We start from the raw sequence: 18,944 nt of genomic DNA on the forward strand, positions 1-18,944 counted from the left end.
TCTACTGCCAGGTTAATTACCACAGGGGATTACTTACCATGCTGCATGCATGCTATTTACAGGACAGTTTCATGACACTGCTTTATTGCTGTAGCCTGGAGCAATCCACAGAGTAGAGTTATATTTCCATTTCAGGACAGTCAAACTGTATTGCCTTTGTCATGTTCTATATGTAACCCTATTAATGGCATCCCTTGGAGAGCCATGGTGTTATTGAAAATATATGAGATCCTCTCAAAATCTGCACACGTTCCTTTTCTTTCATACATAAATTACCACCAGTCAACGAAATTTATACAGATGCTGTTAGGAGAGCGGTTTGCCTTTAAAACTGAAAATAAACACTAAATCTTCAGGAAACACTGAGAACGTTGGAATCAGAGAAATGAAATAAACTAAAACTCCAAAGTCAATTTACCCCAGCAGTACCCACAGTAACATGCTTCTTTTTTTACTTCTTTTTCACATTGTTTTCTCTTTTGTGTATGTTGTTGACTGCTTGTCGTATAAAGGGTTTAATTACTTCATGAGTTTTTACTCTTGGCCATTTTCTATATTGTATTGCTTTAATGATACAGACTTTGAGGAGAGATATGATTGGAACAAGGCTCATTAAAACCTAATTTAGTCCTGATGTTTTCTGACTGTAATTATTGATTATTGAGATCTTAAATGTTATGCAAGGTGCACTGTAGGTTTGCAACTATTCCACATTGAAACCTAACAAAATTCAAATCAACAAGAACAATTCTGTTTAATGAAGAGACGAGACACCGCTTCAAAATGACACAGCAGTAAATATAAGATACTGTAACAACAACTTACATAATGTAAACTGTGTCTCTCTGGCTACCTGTCTAACCATCTTTGACCTGGTATGTAAGCAGGTCTTTAATCTGAAGGCCAGGCAGAAACTAAAATGCCAACAGGAGCCAAAGAAAACTTCTCATCCAGAAAAACCACACACTGTAACTAACGCAAATGGTTTTGCTTTGGCATATAAAACAGGAAGAGGAAGAGCGAGTGAGTGAGACAGGCAAAAGAAAAAGAGGAGGCAGATAGGAGAGACAAGAGGGACATAAGCTGTGCTGTAGGGAGAGAGGGAGAGAGAGAGGGAGACAGAGAGAGAGAGAGAGAGAGAGAGAGAGGAAGGGGGGATTTATTCTGTGCCAATTTCCAGTGACAGAGAGAGGAGCGCTAGGGAAGTGATATTTCAGGGATCTTAAGAGATCCATAAACGTGTGACTCATAGAGAGAAGAAGAAGAAGAAGAAAAAAACATTCTGACACATTGAAGCATTTGCAAAGGAAGACTGAGCAAATTAAGAAAGGAAGAAATGTTGATATGTGGTCGGTGCTTCAGTTGCGGTAAGAAACATGTTAATAGAATATTTTAAGCAAACAGGTCATTGCAGCACTCACGCAAACATGCAGCTGTGGATGCATGCACATTTACTTTGAGTGAAAGCAGTATTGATTCAAAGGTGTTGGTAGCAGGTGTGTGCATATGTGTGTGTGTGTGTGTGTGTGTGTGTGTGTGTGTGTGTGTGTGTGTGTGTGTGTGTGTGTGTGTGTGTGTGTGTGTGTTGGAAATGGAGAAGCTCTAGGGTCTCCTTTGTCAAACATTATAAGTTTGTGTATTTCTGTGTCTGTGTGCATGTTGGAACAGATTCAGCTGCAGGGCAATACGTCTCTGTTTTTTTACATTATTTTTGTTATTAGGATCTGCATCCAGCACCTCTATCTCTGCTAAACATCCCTCTCTCCTGCTGTCTTAATTCTCCCCCTCTCTCTATTCCGCCCTGTTGCAGTGTCTCTCTGTGTTGTAGCCGCACAGCACAAACAAATGGACTGTTTCCTCCAAACATGTATTTTTTACTCCATATCTATTTTTTTCCCTTAATCAGTTAGAGAATGTAGGCTTAGAAGCTTTTCTCCTTCTCTCTCTCTCTTTCTTCCAAAGCAAAGTAAAAGTCAGCCAAAGGAGAGGCATGGTTTACATTAACTTCTGCAGAAGCATTTATGTGACTGGTCTGAAAAAACACGTCTGTTTTTTTTCACGTCCCATTGGGCTTCTGAAAACTTTCAGGCCATTGACATCCTGATGCCCATTAGAGGATAGAGACCATCCGTCTTCATTTGAGGTGCCGACAAAGTCCTGCAAAGGTAACCAAATTAACATGATTTGTGATGTATTTCATAATGTATTGTTTCATTGCTTGCCATGGTACATATTAATACATCCAAATAGGGAGCTTTAGCAAAATGCAGTTACGGGGTGTGTGGGTGAGTGTAGGAGGGAGAATATGTTGGGAAAATGTTCAAAATTGGTTAGAAAGAAGACAAAAAAAACAAGAAAAGCTGGTCCTGAGTAGGATGTCCAATGACCTTGGAATTGGAGTTTAGTTAAAGGAGAATTCTGGCCAATTTTTATGTTAATCTCGACTGATCTTAATTGAAATGATATGGTGATTATGACTATGCGAGTACTTTCGATTGAAGAAAACCCCAACCTGAATCAGTGCAGGCAACACTGAGTAGCTGCGGTTGTGTGTACAACTTTCCACTGAGCTAAAACGACAGTTAACGGGGCAAGTTTTAGAGTTTTTGTGCCTCTTAACAGACACACAATGCAATTTATATGTCTGTACAACATGAAAAGGGCCTTTACGTAACATTCAGATTTGTTTTCAACTCAGACATTGTTTTAATTCACCTACCCTGTCCTGATTTTGCCGGTGGGTAGCTTGCTTGCCTGGTTAGCTGCCAGAGCTAGCTGTTAGCTGCTAGCTGTTAATGCTATTGATAAGTGTGTTCAGCCAGGCTTTTGTGAAAAATCATAAATTAGCAGTTCCGTGTGTATTTGTAGCTCATCCATTTTGTGTGTGATTGACCTGGTGTTGGTAAGAAGAAGGCTTGGCAGTGTCGATCTGTGTGCTAGTTCCCTTAGCCAGGCAGGCAACCTTTGTCCCAACAGCATCTTTTGAAAGATAGGTCAGGAGACAAAAGTCCACAACAACGCACAGATACACATCTTAAATATGTGTTTTAGGACAGCACTGTGGATCAGGTTTGAAATCAATGTAGTGGCATTTATAGACAGCATACACAAGTGAGTCAAGATCGAGCCACGAGATATCTTTCTCATATTGTCATGTATGAAATAATCCACTATTTCATTAGCACAAAGCAACAAAAACATAAAATAAATAATCCATCCTCTTTCAATCATTTTAAACCTGTTTAACCACTGACATTAGATATTCTTGGATTAGTTGTGTAATTAAAGGACAGCTCCACCAATTTTTAAATATCAAAGTCTGTTCATAGATTTGGTAGAGTGCCACTGCTTAAGTGAAAAAGTTGTAAAAAGCCTTTTGTGGCTCCAAAGGGAGCTGCGTGTAGTCTATAATTGCCTCAAATTATGTCACTTGAGTCAGCATCAGTTGGGTCTGAAGACCACAAGTGTGCAAAATAAAACAATCAGAGGTGTGGAGTAAGAAGTTGAACTTACCAAAGCTATGTTGGCCATTACTCAGTTTTGCCTAAGTCTAGCAACTCAAGGCTGCACTAGCCGCTGCTCAACTCGACTTTATTTATATAGCATCTTTCATCCAAACATACGGCCCAAAGTGCTTAACATAGCAAAATTTGAACATTAAACAACAATTTGCAAGACTCAAAATTACAACAAAAAAGCAAAAGAAATTTAAAAAAAAAACAATGACTAAAAATAAACATCACAGATAACCAAAATAATAATGTGAAACTTAAAAACTAAGGCTATAACATTACTCCAAATACCATGCCAGACTTAACAGATTGTGTCAATAATTTCATTGCTATTCATTAAAAAAAATGTTTTTCCTCCGCTGTTAGAAACTTCTGACTTCAGGTCAGTGCAGAGGTTTACCAATCCTGCGGCTGGGGTATAGCTGTGGATAATATACTAGCTACTGGGCAGCCATACTAAAATTTCAAAGAAATCTGAGTCAGGGAAGTAATTATGGTCACTAAGAGCCAAAATATTTATCCTTTTTATCCAAAAGTAAAAGATTGTGAAAATGGAAAGAGACAGAATTATAAAAGTAGCTGCTGAGTCAAACACATCTATTCACACTCCTTTTCTGAAAGTTTCAAATAATACTTTGTGTACACACATCTACACACAGTCCTGGTTTCTTGAAACCGCCCAAAATACAGAAAGCTTTAGAGAAAAAATGAAATGATGAATCCATTACTGAGCAGATTGCCTGAAAAAAATAAATGAGTAGAGATAAAAGTGAATGGCTGATAGAAAGGCTAGAGGAGCCCAAACTGCTTTTGTGTTTTTACTGTTACAGGTCAAAGCTTGGATAACATGCTGCACTTAGTACACAAACTTGGCAAGTATCTCGCAACACTTTCTCCTCCTCCGCTAGCAGATGTTACAGCCTGCAAGTTGTACTTTACTTCCTAGTTATGTCACACCAGCTGCCAGGATGGAAACGCTTTGCAAGTGTTAGGAAAGATTCAAAGTTCACCCAATGAAAACTTTATTTGTAGTCATACAAAACTTCATCACAGAATATGGACTGATTTGTAGAAAACCTGCAGGAGATTGATTAGAGAAGAAAATGTAGTCAGGTTTCCTCGGACCAGTAAGCGTTGTTTCATCTGTGTTCTTATCAACTGATGCACAGACCAGAACAAATTCCAAAGTAAACCTCATAACACTGAGTGAGGCTGAGAGATTTGTTTCCATGGCAACTATGCAAAAAGCCTTCTCGGAATGTGTAAGTGTGTGTTTGTTGTGCATGATACCAGTATCACATAAAACTTAGTCAGGAATACAAAGAACAGTTAAACGTCAAAGAACTTAAATAACCATATTAACAGTAATGATCAGATTGTTGTTAATGAAACAAAAATAAAGTCAATTAACCTATTAACAAGCAACTCCTTCTTTGTGCACAAGCATGAAATTAAATCATAATAGATTGAATGATGACAATCACATAAGAATCCCACAGAAAGGGGTGTTGAAACCATTTTATTTCTATGGTTAAAACTTAAGCCGGCTGTAATGACATGAACAATTAATCAAATCAATTACACAATGTGTAATATACAAGGTATGACTTATAGTTCCGAACTCTTATCAGCATGATTTCTGTTTTCAGCGAAGACCCCTAAAACCCTCTAACACTACCTGCCCAACACCACACAGGAGACAGACAAAAGCAGCAAAAAGCTATTTAGGAGGTAAAGTGCAGATCATTTTCTTAGGAGATGTTGGAGAACAGAGCTAAAAGGACAGTGAATTTTGGACAGAAGAACAACTCCACATGAATGATGATGTTTCTCTGTGTCTGCTGGATTTGTAAATAAGTAACTGTTTGCGAACACCATAACAACTTAACAAGGTGATAATATGTCAATGTTGTGTTTACATCTTGCCTCGCTAACCCCAAGTTGCCAAAAACAACTCAAATTAAAGAAAAAAATAATGCAGATTTACTATAATAAAATTACAGTAATAAGACTGCTGTACTTTTCATTGAATGTAACTATACAATGATTAGCATGTAACTTTTCAGCCTGTACAGCCATACTTTATTATATTTTGACTTCTATGGACTATGTTTTTTAAAATATACGGTTGAGAACAGGGTGACACTTGATACACTGACACATACCATTTCTTCCCATAGGATGTTTTTGCACTTTCTCTCCGCTAATTACTAGGATGATCTCATTGCTGCCAAATGTCTATGATCCGTTAATGTGATGGTGTTGTAAATGTAAATATTGATGTAACTGGTGTTTGCATGTGTCTCTCCAGCATGCAACATTGGTGTGTGTGTGTGTTTTTGTGTGTGCGGCGTGTGTGAGAGAGAGTGTCTGTTTGTTCCATCAGTCTTTTCCATAGTAGCCTTAACTAGAGAAGGCTGATAATATAAAAGATCCCTGGGGTCTTTTTAGTAGTTACGTAATAAATAACATTTGTGGGACGCTATGTTCTAACATTGAACGTTTAATGTGAAGCACTGACATGAAATATTTAAGTGCAACATGATTTCCTCAACCCTGCAGACTTAACTATTCCCCTGTAGGCTGAAAGAAACACTGGAGATTACAACAAAGCACTCCTTTTTTCACAGGCTTTTTCTCTGTACTCCTGTCTTCTCTACTTCACTTCTTCTTGCTCTTCTCGGCTTTAGAGCATGTCTCCAAAGTACAGCCTTGAAAACTCCATGTGACCCTGCTCTCTTAGAGATTTAGTTAATTTTAAATTCAAACAAATTTGTTTTAGAGTGGGAACTGATGAGGGAATAGTGCTTGAAAATGTGTTTGTATTTAAGGAACACATCAGACTGTATCAAGCAGCTGATTTTAGATTATTTTATTTTCTCCCTTTTTCTCACTGATTATCCTTCTTTTTCTCATCTTGTGTTTTTTGACAAACAGTGAGCCACCGCACTGGAAGTCGTGAGACCACCACCTGTGGCCAGGATGTGAGATCAATGTGACAACAAAGGCTGTCATCGATCTACAGCCATTGTGCAGTCCATGTTCTACCACGAAACTCTACGTTAAAAAAACGTTCTTGGTATAACAGAGTCCTTGACTCTAAAGGGTACGTTTTTAGTTGTGTCTGAATCCACTGTAGAATGCTATTGACAACATAATTACTCTTTAATCAGATTAGATTTGAATGAATGATGACACTGAACCATCTGGCCTACCTTTTACAGTTTGCACCCACACCTTGAAACTGTTTATGTCCTAACTTCACACACACTACTGGTCCAATGATTCATCTAACATCCTCATAACAAACTCTTTGTCATCTTGTCTGAATCGGCTCCTGTGACCTGCAAGGATTATGAGGCCAACTTTGGAGTTTCTGCAGTGGCAATGTCTCCTGTGTGTGTTGGTTGGTGTGTGTGTGCCCGGCATTGTTGGCTCTCTACCACATGCACTACCATGGCACGTCTCCTGCCCGGTGCGGTGTGTGTGTCAGATCAAACCGTGGTTCTCCCCTGATTCTGTCTACCATGAAGCTCCCACAGTGGACTGCAGCGACCTGCTCTTGACCAAACTCCCTTCACCCATACCCCCAAACACACACACCCTGCGCCTGCAGAGTAACCATCTGTCTGAGCTCAACACTTCGGTGCTGCACGGACTTGCCACCCTCACCGACCTTGACTTTTCCCAGAATCGCTTCAGCAGTGTCAGGACAATAACTCAGAGCGCCTCTCTGCCCTCTCTTCTGTCTCTACATCTAGAAGAAAACCATCTCAGTCACCTCCCTGAAGCTTCCTTCTGCTCACTGCCAACTTTGCAGGAACTCTTCCTCAGCCACAACAACTTACACTCGATAGCACCTGGAGCCTTTAATGGTCTGGACTCACTACTGCGTCTGCATATAAACAACAACAGACTCACTACTGTTGACCCTCGGTGGTTCAGGTCTTTGCCCAGGTTGGAAATTCTCATGCTTGGCGGAAACCCTGTGGAGGCCCTGCCTGAGCGTGGCTTCCTGGCCCTGAAATCCCTCCGGAGTCTTGTGCTTGGTGGTATGGGTCTGAGAGGCATAGCTGAAGAAGCACTGGAAGGGGTGGAGTGCTTAGAGAGCCTCTCCTTCTATGATAACCAGCTAACAATGGTCCCCACTCAGGCCCTTATAAGAGTGCCAGGACTTAAGTTCCTTGACCTCAACAAGAACCGCATCAAACTCATTGAGACAGGAGACTTCCGAGACATGGTCCACCTGAAGGAGCTTGGCCTGAACAACATGGAGGAACTGGTGTCCATTGAAAGAGCCGCCATGGAGAACCTTCCAGAGCTCACAAAACTTGAGATCACAAACAACCCGCGACTGTCCTACATTCATCCACAGGCTTTCATCCAGCTGACCAGGCTGGAGAGTCTCATGCTCAACTCCAACTCTCTGAGTGCACTGCATCAGCACATTGTTCTCAGCCTGCCGAGTCTCCAGGAGGTCAGCTTACACTCCAACCCACTGCGATGTGACTGCCTATTTCACTGGGCCGCTGAGGGGGCCTCTCAATCTCACATTGAAGACACTCAAAAAGAAAAGCAAACGCCTCGGATGGTGCGTTTCATCCAACCCCAGGCCACGCTGTGCTCTGAACCCCCAGAGCTGAGAGCTCGCAGGGTGAGAGAGGTATCCTCCAGGGAGATGTCGACCTCATGCCTCCCCATGATCCCAACCAGCTCTCTCCCTTCCTACGTTGGGGTAAGAGAAGGAGGAAAACTGGTCTTGCACTGCCGAGCTCTTGCGGATCCACAGCCTGAACTGTACTGGGTGACTCCCTCTGGGCGGAGAGTTGGTCCTGAATTGAGCCAAGTATCCAAAGATATACCAGCTCCTGCTCCCTGCCACAGCCTGACAGCCTCTGAGGGATTCAACCACACATCCGCCTCCATCATCTCTCCAAGCCAGCCTCAAGATGATACTCCCTGTAACCCCTCCAAACACCACCGGCTACTGCCTGAGGGAACTTTGGAAATAAACAAGGTCACCCTCAGAGATGCAGGATTGTATACCTGTCTAGCTGAAAATGCAATAGGAGCAGATACGCGCAGTGTTACTGTGGGTGTGCATGGCAGAGAAAAGAAAAGAAAGTGGGGGATGGCCGCTAATATAAATGGCTATCAGTTATTTAAAGCGGAAGCAAGGTTAGAGGTGAGGGAAGTCGGACAACACCACGCTATCCTCGAATGGCAGAGCGGGCGCAACCTCCATTCAACTCGTCTATCATGGAAAGCCATACTATCAAACGCACACACGCCTACATACACCACACGCATCCTGGCTGGTACTCAGAGCTTCAACCTAACCCACCTGCAGGCAGAGACATTTTACCGAGTGTGTCTACATTTGGGGATCAGTGAGGGCGCCAAGCACGCCAGCAGGAGATCAAGAGCTAGCAGAAAGCCTCAGTGTGTGTCATTCAGCACAAAGGATGTCCCAGAACCACATCCGAGCTTGCAGCTAAATCCAGAGCTGGCCTACACAGCAGTCACACTACTGCTCCTCGCACTTATTCTGCTGCTGCTGGCAGGCCAGGCCTGGGACAATGAACCTGGCTAGGGGGACACAAAGCACCACAGTACCATATCCAGGAAAGTCACATAGGCTCTGATCATCAATCACACAGAAGGGAGCAACACATTAGCCAAAGCAGAGCAATGAACTGCTATTACACAATGACTGCTGAGATAATTATGTTTGTGCACATTCAAATCACACACATACACACACACATACACACACACACACACACACACATACACAAAATATACACAATAACAGCTAAAAGAGAGGAGTCATAGATCGGAGCAGTGGTGTCGAAAGAGATTTGTATTTATTTTATATACCATATAAAGAATATATTGACCATATTATTGAAAAGAATGCCTGAACCCTAACCAGGGAAATAAAAGTGGACAATCAGACTCCCGCAGCCCAGTGAATGAACACAGGAGAAACAAATGAGTCTGAGCTGCAGATGACCAGCGGACTAAAACTAAAGAGAACCTGATTTAATCCAGGGACATATATCTGCAGAGGAGAGCGGCTCAGACCTCCAGGGTATTTGTCATGTTTTCTGTGTACATGTTCAACAGAACGAACCATTATTTCTCTAAGCAGATAAAACTCTGTCTTGAGACTAATACTTAATGAAATTCCTGCATTGCTGTAACCCTTTTGCTTAGCTTTTAGTACCTTGGACCAGGTTGTTAATCTTGCAGTACGTATACAGTAAACTCATCCTAATTCCCACTCCTCTTTTAGCATATGTGTGAACAGAAAAGTACTTGTGTTAAATTCTATTTTGAGCTAATATACAATAAAATCTTTTCAATTTACACAATTGTATAGTCTATTTCTGTTGCCCTGCCATAAACATAGTGTAAACAGCATGACAGACGAGAAGCAAACTCATTACATGAAAAAGTAATTGTATTTGGGACAGCTCTGCAGCTCCCTGCTTTTCTGTATGCAGCTGCCGTTTATGCACAGTAGGAATAAGTATGATAACAGCTCAGGACTTCTGATACCTACTCACTAAACACAAAACACAGTGTGTCCCCTGCTGGATAAGACCTGGAACTGAGCAGAGGCTTTAGCTAGGTGAAAGGACAGAGTCCCATTGTTTTAGAGTCTGTCTTAAAACAATACTCACATGCCCATTTCTACGATGGGTTACTAGTCACTTTAATCTTTCCTGTTCTCCATAATAACCGTGAGGAAATCCCTTCCCAGAGAGACATGTTGGGTACGATATCTGCAGTCATAGTTTTGTGTATAAATGACTTCCAGAGATCACCAACAGGTAATTCAATGTTCCATCAAGTGGTTACTGTATCTTCCAAAGGTACAGTCATTTCCTTACTGAGCTGTAGCACAAAGAATAACCTAAAAAAAAATAGCCACTTTATTTGTCTAACACAGACTGATTAATTAAGCCTCTCAACTTCAACTGAACTCCTAGATTGTATAAAGGCTGAACGTTTTTTCATTCTTTGAATAAAAACACAAATCCTAATTTCTAAGACTCACACTTTTCAATTATATATATATATATATATCTATATATATATATATATATGTCTTAATTGACGTGGTTGAATAAATCCAGGCTGGATCTTTATTCAAAAAAGTAAAAGCATTGGTCAGTAAAACACAATAACAGTAGTTAAGACTCTGTATTTATTCGCACAAAACATATAATACATTTTCTTCAGTAAGGCAACACAATGCTGTATATACAGTTCATACAATGATCTATATGTATACCATATTTAGATTTGTTATTTCTTATCTAAGATGTCATTCTTTACTAGCATTAGCAAGTGTAAATAAATACTTTTGCAATTCATGTAAAAGAGCACCAAATAAACCTCAAGTCATAGTATTAGTACATCCAATACATCCTTTACACATTCTGGTATTTTGTGGTTATTGATATATTTTAGCTGCAGTTCAATGACTTTCTCTAATATAAAATAACATTTTTTAAGCAGTTGAGGGTGGTCTGGAAAATTTTCTTGTAAACAAAGGTTATGTTTAGATTCAGTATTACTGATGTCTATATCTTTAAGTTTGTAACGTGTCATTACCATTTTGCAAAGTTGATTTTATAAGTACTTTTAATCCAGTATTGTTTACATCCACATTTTTACTGGTGTATTGCCGGTAGCCTACTGCATGTATGTTCGTGTTTGCGTGCACGAGACAAACAAAACAGAGACCCACTCATAGAAAACCAACTCCACAGCACTACTAGAGGTCTAAACCTCCACAGAGAACCTTTAAATCCTCCAATATCAGTTAAAAATCAAACAGCAAAAACATTATTTGAAAAAAAAAAAAAAAACTAACTTCAAATATAATTCCTTTCACAAACAGCATCAACAGTAATGGCAATTAAAATGTTTCCATTAGCATTATAAGATACATTAACACTGACATCATTAGGAGCTGCAGTGGGTGTCGTTGCTAATGAAAATGAGGTGTTGTGACTTTGAAAAATGTGAAGACCAAAAAACAGTTTTTAGTGAGAAATGTCCTTCCACAGTAATGAGTGTGTTGAAAGTATTGTACAGAGTAACACAAAGTGAAAATGCTGTTAGCTCGACACCATTCTATTTACAGCTGATAAGATTGTACAATCATTTACAAAAATATAATTCTATTCTGAATTAACAAGTGACAGTGATTCGTACTGGTTTAGAAGATGACAGGACATGAATAAAATACACAAACCAATGACACTTCGGAAATAAGAAAACATCAAGACATCGTAGTATAATTTATATCACTGTATACAAAACACAGAATACTGTCAGCTTTTATATTACATGTCACTCAGCCGTTTTTGACCTATTTCCATACATTTGAGGGTCATGCTTCTAAAAAAGGCCAACAGAGATGCTCTTTTATCCTGTTTGCATGTGCAGTGTGACAGAATGTCTGAAACCAAGCCAACCATTTAATAATTCCATTACAACGGGCATCAAAAACTCTTGGAATGTCAGGTAAGTTTGTTTTACCAAAAAGAAACACCACTGAACTTGTCACTATAATCTTTCTAAATATAGTAACAGTATTTCAACCCAGATCTATTTTAGTATTTATAAGCAGTATAAAAACAATTAAAAATGGTTTATAGTACACTATTATGTACTTGTAGCAGATATGATGTTTGATGAGCCAAAGACAAATTTCCATACTGGTGGACATTAACTTTTTTTTTTTAATTGTCTGTTAAAAACTGTTACCCCTCCTATGAGGCATTCCTAACTGGTGGGTTAACATGTAATCAGTGTTTGATGACACAATATAACATAGTTGTAATCATAATTATATTTTCAGTACTTTTAAATACATCTATACATAGTTTCAATCATGTAAACAGTTAAATGATTTATAACACTGTAAAATTGTTATACTGTAAGCCTCTGGTTCTCAAACTGTGGTACGAGTACCACTGAGGGTACGAAAGTTCCCTCTAGTGGTACGTGGATGGAATCTCTGATGTATTTAAAAGAAATAATAATAATTAAAAAACCTAATACCAAGAAATACTACAAATAAGTGTAATATTTTGTTTTGATATCAGATTGCTACATTCATGAACACAGCGTGCATACTGTCCATCCATAATTAGTTATGAGCTGTGATAATAAGATTGTAAGCGGTAAGACAGTGAGGTAAAATGCATGGTTTAAAAACACTGCATTGTGGCTCCAAACTTTTACTATGAAGAAGAGAAGTGTGGATGAGCATAAGAGCTAGTTGTTACTTAAGCAGCGGTGGAGAACTCTACACAGACCCTGCTAGCAGCAAATGATGCTAAACAGTATGTAGATATGACCAGAGTTACCTCAGATTTGGCTTCAGTTGGAGCGGGAAGTACGTTGGGCTGTGGCTGTCAAAAATAAATATTGTTTTGAGGAATAAACTTGCCCCCTGCATGAACCATAACCGCCATAACGGTGGTACTTAGAGAGCCTAATATTTTCTGAAGTGGCACTGTAAGTGGTGTAAAAAGTTTGAGAAACACTGATGTAAGCCAATATACAGTAGGACTATTTGTTAACTATTGAAGATATATGATTATATATTATTTAAACTGTATACTGTTATACTAAATGCTCATGTAATAATTATTTAATTGATGAACAGGCAATTATGTGAATCTTGACAAACACTTAAAAGGTAACTTTAACCTGGAGCCTCTTATCCTATGTTTTTGTGTCTAACTGACTGATGGGAACAACAATCTTTTAAATTGGTTCAATATTAAGCAAAACGACTGCAGTCAGCATCAGCGAAACAAGCTACAATGTAGGATATTGGGCAATTGCTTACCTTCAATTGACGTCCAAAAAAAGTGCCTGTCTTCCTCCTGCCGTGTTTTGATTATTGATTTAATTGTCTGACAAAATTATGGAGAGGATCCCTACAAAGGCCAATCTTTTTTGTTTAACATGAAACATCACCAAACTCGCTATCGCCAAACCCACCAGACTCTATTCAAATAAACGTCCTTTCACCAGAAACTTGTTTGATCCCCTGTGTGTGTATCCCTCCTGCTGGCTGAATCTCATTTCAGGAGTGTGTGAGTGTACACTCTACCCTACGTGATGTTTGACTGTTTGTCATGTAGAGGGACAGACTGGACAAAGTGAACGCACTATTAAAACTAAAAATAGTAGCTACTTCATCTTCTGTTGCCATGAAGACCAAACTCAAAGTTTGACTGCCCAGTTAATTTGGCTAAAATATATTCGTTCATCCATATTCCCCATCAGGCACAGTATTCCTTCACTTTACAGGCGTTTATACCTTTAAATAGCAAAAATTGAAAGGTGTTGCCTAGAAACTGCATTGATAAATGAGATTCAGTCACACAATTCCTATTATACCATCTCCGGTACTGCTCTGTAGTGGACTCTGACCTCACACATGTATGCTGTTTGACTAACCATACAGCATCACAAATGAAGGAAAGAGAAGTCTCCAGGGTTTTGAAATATAAAAAAAAAAAGTATTCAAAGTATCCTTATTAACTTAAATTTATCAAAAGATTGAGTATACTCATCCTTGACAAACAAACACAATCACACACACACACACACACACACACACACACATCTCAGCTGTAGTTGTAGGTAAAGTTATATGAGCTAGGCTCCTTTGGCACGGGGGGCGGGGCTTCTGGGATAGTGATGTTTTCAAGGTCAAGGAGGCGGAGCTTCATCTCCATGCTGATGAGTGTATCTAGGTCACTGCGCGTCAGGTCACTGCCCATCTCTCTTCCCAGCAGCGCACACATCCCATCAGTCCAGATGCAGTACTTCTCCGAAAAAACACACACACACGCAAGCGAACACAAACGCACACACACATGCACACACACAAACAAAACAAAAATAGTGTTTTAGTCACAGTAGCTAGTTAGATTGGACATTTTTTCATGCAAATGTAAATGCATTAATAACTTCTTTGGCACACTGACATATTTTCACCTTTTAAGTGGTTATGGCAAACATGTTACCAGTTGCCAATTACATTACAACAGTAGCATTTATTTGGAGTCATGTTTCTGGCCACCTAAGGAATAATAATAAATGTATTTATTTTACTCCAATATGTATTTTACTTTAATCTTTGTTTTGGTCTCCTCCATCTTTTGAGGTAGTTATTTAGTTAGTTAGTTAGTTAGTGCCAGACCCTTTTTTTGCTAACTGCGTTTGTCTGTTGTTTTGTATTTGACGGCTGGCCTTCTGTGGGGTTTTTTGGAGCTGAAAATAGCTGCCTGCTCTGCTGAAAGCATAGTTGATGAAAGATGGTGCAAGTAAACCAAAACAGTAAAGTTGCAGTCCAGAAAACAAAAACAATAAGCTGAAAGATGTCAAAATGGTACTCTGTACAGTGGTATCACAAAAAGTGACATTACCCATATCTGACCCATTGTCCAAATTAATATTGAAAAGTGCAGCTTTATGTCACTGTTACTGAGCTTACCTCATACTTGTTGGGTGCAACAAAATTGAGTGTCTCATCGGGATCATAGAGGACAGAGAAGGCTAACTCCAGCACCTCCTGAGAGAAGCAAAAGGTACAAACAAACTCAGTTAAAGCAGAAAAATTAATGAAAGAACAGCCACGTGACTAGCATGACAATTAAAAACCACAACCTCAAATATTCTTACCTTGTTTTGTTTCAGAGCACTTTTTTCTTTCATATGAGGGCAATCTTTCCCGGTCACCACAGACTTGATGTCAGACACGGGGACTGGGAGGTATTTAAAAGAAACAAACTTAATAAATAGAGAACTTTATTAAGGTCAGTCTACTGACAGATACAGTGTGTTCAGCTAGTAAATATGTTATTATGTGTGTAATAAAAACTTTATTAGCTGGGAGATGGAGCCATTTGAACAAAGAATAAAGATATCTTACTCTTGTCACTAAGTAGCTCAAAAGGCACTTCCCCCTGAGGTGACTCATCGAGGTCTCCATAGTGCAGCACTTTGTGATTCAGTGAGAGTCTGCAGAACCAAAACTTCTCTACAAAAGAGGCAGGGAACACAATGCATAGCTGATCATCAACAGCAGTCGCACTCTTTCAGCAGAAAAAAAGCAAAGTGATTATATTGATACTGTATGTACCTTGCCTTCGGCGGTTCCCCAGCTTGCGGAAACAGCTCCCCTCACATAGCCGGTTGAGTCGCTGTTGCTTGATGAGCTCCAGGATCTCGGGCTGAATTCTCTCCCGCAACTCACTGGAGGACCAACATAGCATGAGCTACAGGGACAAAGACACACGCACACAAATGTGTACAATACTATACTATTTTCTACAGACTGACATGATGGGAGGAGACTGGAAGTCGTCTTGGCTCATTCTCTCTGACTGGCGAAGACGCAGAATCTCTGAATAGTTGAGGCCTCGCAGTTTATTCTTCAGCTGGTCTAAAGATGACGGCTTCATCGCCAGAGCCCTGGTGATCTGCTCACGGACCACCTGCATCACCTGCTCAGGGTTTAAGCATGCACACAAATGCAAGGAATGAGTTGGGAAAGGTGGAATAAAAACATATTTCTGTTATGGGCATGTTAGGAAAACTCATGAGTTGGCAGATCTAACGTTTTCAGATCTACTGACTACAGACTTGGTTTTTAGTGAACTGTGAACATTTTCAATTTTTAATTCATAGAGACATTATTTTCTTGATCAGAAACTCATTATGCTCACAGACACTTATTTTACCCATCAAAAAGCATGAATATTTCAAATTCTATGTCCTAGATGGTTCCAGGTCTTTTTATCAATAGATTCCTTGTCCTTTTTAAATAAATGTCAGGAATAAGTACTTTGAATCGAAACAGACAGCCTTAAGAATGTAATTGTCTGGTAATCTTTAAACCAAAAACCTTTCAGCTGTCTGTTTCAGTGGGCTGACTTCAGCATCCACCGTAGTTTTGTATCTGTATTTACAAGTAGAGAGGATTTTAGTCTATGAAAATCTCAGTTCTACAAAGTATAAATAACATATATATATTTAATCGGGGAGGTATCGGAATGGAGGCAAGGACACAAAGAAAGGTATATACATTATTTATATATGAATATATATGAATGTGTTAAAGACTGTGAGAGTGCTTTAATCTATGACCTTATTAAAGTCCTCAGCTGTGGCCCTCATCTCCTTCCACGTTTTATTAAGTAGTTGGATGCAGACGCAGAAGAACTCCTCCCATGCCCGGTCATGAGTGAAGAACATAGGATGGTAGTCGTTGCAGCCCTCATTAGCTACACAAAAGAAAATATATTTAAAAAAAAAATAAATATTAAATTAGTAGGAGAGGCATTTTCCTCTCTGTTTTACACTGTCTGGGCTGAAGTAATGAGACATTTTAAGATTGCGGATTGACAAAAGTACAACAGCTTCACCTCGTGTCAAATACTAATAACAAATATGATCTACTTACGCAATTCTCCAACCTGGAGGATCTCGCACAACATTCGAGTGAGTTCGATGGCACAGCGTCCAAAGGGACATTCGTGCTTGTCCTCACGGCTGCTGTTCTCCAGGACAATCTGTCACAAGTGAGAAGACATGTTAGGTGTGGCTGACTTTTCCACCTGTGTAAGATGAGCAAAGTCATGTCTAAGACAAAAACTAACCCTGATGTATGTGTCCTGGTGAACCTTGGCAAGGTACAGCATGTTGTCCAAAGCCAGCATTCCCGGAGGAGTCTGGGTGAAGTCCATGGCCGGATTCACATGGTTCTGCATTTGAGCCAGGAGATTATGAAGCTGTTTAATTAACTGTTTTTTATTCAAATCTATTCATACAGCTTGTTTTAGAAATAGTATAGAGGAAACAGATCTGTAGGGAAGACTCACAGTGAACCCCAGCATTTTATAGTCCTTGGAGTACATGGCCTTTCTCTTTTCTGTTCCGGTGGGGTCGTTTTCTCCATCAAAAGCTATCTTTCGCAGCTCAAAAATGATGTCTCTCTGAGCCTGAACCACAACAAGACAACATGTTCTTAGCATATCAGCATAAAAAGTGACACTATAGCAGCAAAATAATGACTTTTGACTATTTTATTAAAATAGATCAGACATTGTGTTCCGGTGCGTGGAACTTTTACACAGTCCCCTTTGTGCTTCAACACCGTAAACAAGCACTGATGAATACAAGCCGGAAAACTTTATTTTTTGGCTTTTATTTCCTTTATTGATAGTACCGATTAAGTCAGGATATTTGGAGAGAGAGGAGGAGGACATGCAGCAAAGGGCCGTAATTTGCAACCAAACCTGCGGCCGCTGCAGCAAGGACTGAGGTTTTCAACCAGGTGAGCTAACCAGGCGCCCCCCAAAATGTAAATGTTTTATTCCCTTTTATTCACTTTTTACTCTTTAAGTAGATCTAAAGGACGCAGATCACCATTCAATTATTACTTAATTTTGTTCATTTAAACATACCTTAGATGATTTCTGAAATTTGTTTACACCTCAATGCCATTTTTTTATTTCATATATCATGTTGGAGAATGTTTTAACACATTAGATGGCATTATGGAAATACATGATCCAATAATCGGCCGAACAGAAAATTCCTTATCTATCTAATATCTAATCTATCTATATAATAATCTAATATTTACCTGGTCGTTGGGATCCATTTTGGTCATCATTCGTTCTTCCAAAAGGTTGAAGGTCAACACCTGTAGCACATACAGCTGATGTGCCATTTCTGCTTTGATTGGTCGATTTCCTCTGATAACATGCTGGAAAAAAAGAGCACTAAATTAATAGAAAAGTTTCTACTTCCACTTCAATTTGTGCACAGACACACAGTCACATCAAGTCACACAGCACAAAACAAATCTAAAAGCCTCCACTTTGTTCTCCGCCACTAAAGGGAGAAAACTAAAGGTTGTCCATAACGTTTGGAAAAAAACCTTAAGACTCAAGACAGAACACTGATAATGCTAAATCATCTTTACGAACTGATTACACTCAATACATTATGCGTTATGACAAAGAAAATAATGTGGCATCATGAAACACACAGAGTCCAACAGGTCTCATTAACAATGCACAGATTGGCCGCTTGCCGCAGGCTGCAGCGTCTTCCTCTCACACATTGGCAGCCAGTTTAGTCACTCCCTTCCACAAGAGTCGGTTCCAAAAGATTTTCTTCCACCTCACGGACTTGCCATATCACATTTGTTGGTACTGTATCACAGCTTTCCAACTGCGTGAATCTTTACCTTTTCTGAACTAGTGTTCCCTGGGAGGGAACTTCCAGCCCCCCAATGACCACAAAACCCCAGCATAGAATAGTGTCAAAGACGGTGGACAAAGGCTGAACAGAATTTATATATATATTATATTATAT

The 18,944-nt window shown here is 39.6% G+C and overlaps 2 protein-coding genes across 9 annotated transcripts in view; one reads left to right on the forward strand and one right to left on the reverse strand.

Moving 5' to 3' along the window:
* The first annotated feature begins 1,075 nt into the window (after positions 1–1,075).
* On the forward strand, positions 1,076–9,656 carry LOC117943531 (leucine-rich repeat neuronal protein 2-like). 2 transcript variants are annotated; one of them, XM_034869705.1, is made up of 2 exons: positions 1,076–1,367; positions 6,450–9,656. In XM_034869705.1, exon 2 carries the CDS (start codon positions 6,868–6,870, stop codon positions 9,103–9,105), a length of 2,238 nt encoding a protein of 745 aa, XP_034725596.1. In that variant the 5' UTR covers positions 1,076–1,367; positions 6,450–6,867; the 3' UTR covers positions 9,106–9,656. The 2 variants fall into 2 exon arrangements, with proteins under 2 accessions (XP_034725596.1, XP_034725597.1); XM_034869706.1 differs by lacking the exon at positions 1,076–1,367 and adding an exon at positions 2,072–2,165.
* Positions 9,657–13,518: 3,862 nt separating this feature from the next.
* elmo2 (engulfment and cell motility 2) overlaps positions 13,519–18,944 on the reverse strand; it is an 18,330-nt gene continuing 12,904 nt past the window's right edge. For all 7 annotated transcript variants that reach the window (XM_034869709.1, XM_034869708.1, XM_034869713.1 and 4 more), the window contains 11 exons: positions 18,208–18,330; positions 17,441–17,560; positions 17,219–17,323; positions 17,023–17,131; positions 16,707–16,843; positions 15,900–16,063; positions 15,700–15,812; positions 15,490–15,597; positions 15,240–15,322; positions 15,052–15,129; positions 13,519–14,380 (listed from right to left, as the gene is read on the reverse strand). In XM_034869709.1, coding sequence (XP_034725600.1) covers positions 14,180–14,380; positions 15,052–15,129; positions 15,240–15,322; positions 15,490–15,597; positions 15,700–15,812; positions 15,900–16,063; positions 16,707–16,843; positions 17,023–17,131; positions 17,219–17,323; positions 17,441–17,560; positions 18,208–18,330 — 1,341 coding nt within the window. In that variant the 3' untranslated portion in view covers positions 13,519–14,179. The remainder of the gene's footprint in view (positions 14,381–15,051; positions 15,130–15,239; positions 15,323–15,489; positions 15,598–15,699; positions 15,813–15,899; positions 16,064–16,706; positions 16,844–17,022; positions 17,132–17,218; positions 17,324–17,440; positions 17,561–18,207; positions 18,331–18,944) is intronic.

This window comes from Etheostoma cragini, chromosome 4 (genome assembly GCF_013103735.1).
Source record: "Etheostoma cragini isolate CJK2018 chromosome 4, CSU_Ecrag_1.0, whole genome shotgun sequence".
Taxonomy (NCBI): Eukaryota; Metazoa; Chordata; class Actinopteri; order Perciformes; family Percidae; genus Etheostoma; species Etheostoma cragini.

Coding starts and splice junctions, on each gene's coding strand:
- LOC117943531 (XM_034869705.1), top strand. CDS start 6,868: ATGAGGCCAACTTTGGAGTTTCTGCAGTGGCAATGTCTCCTGTGTGTG.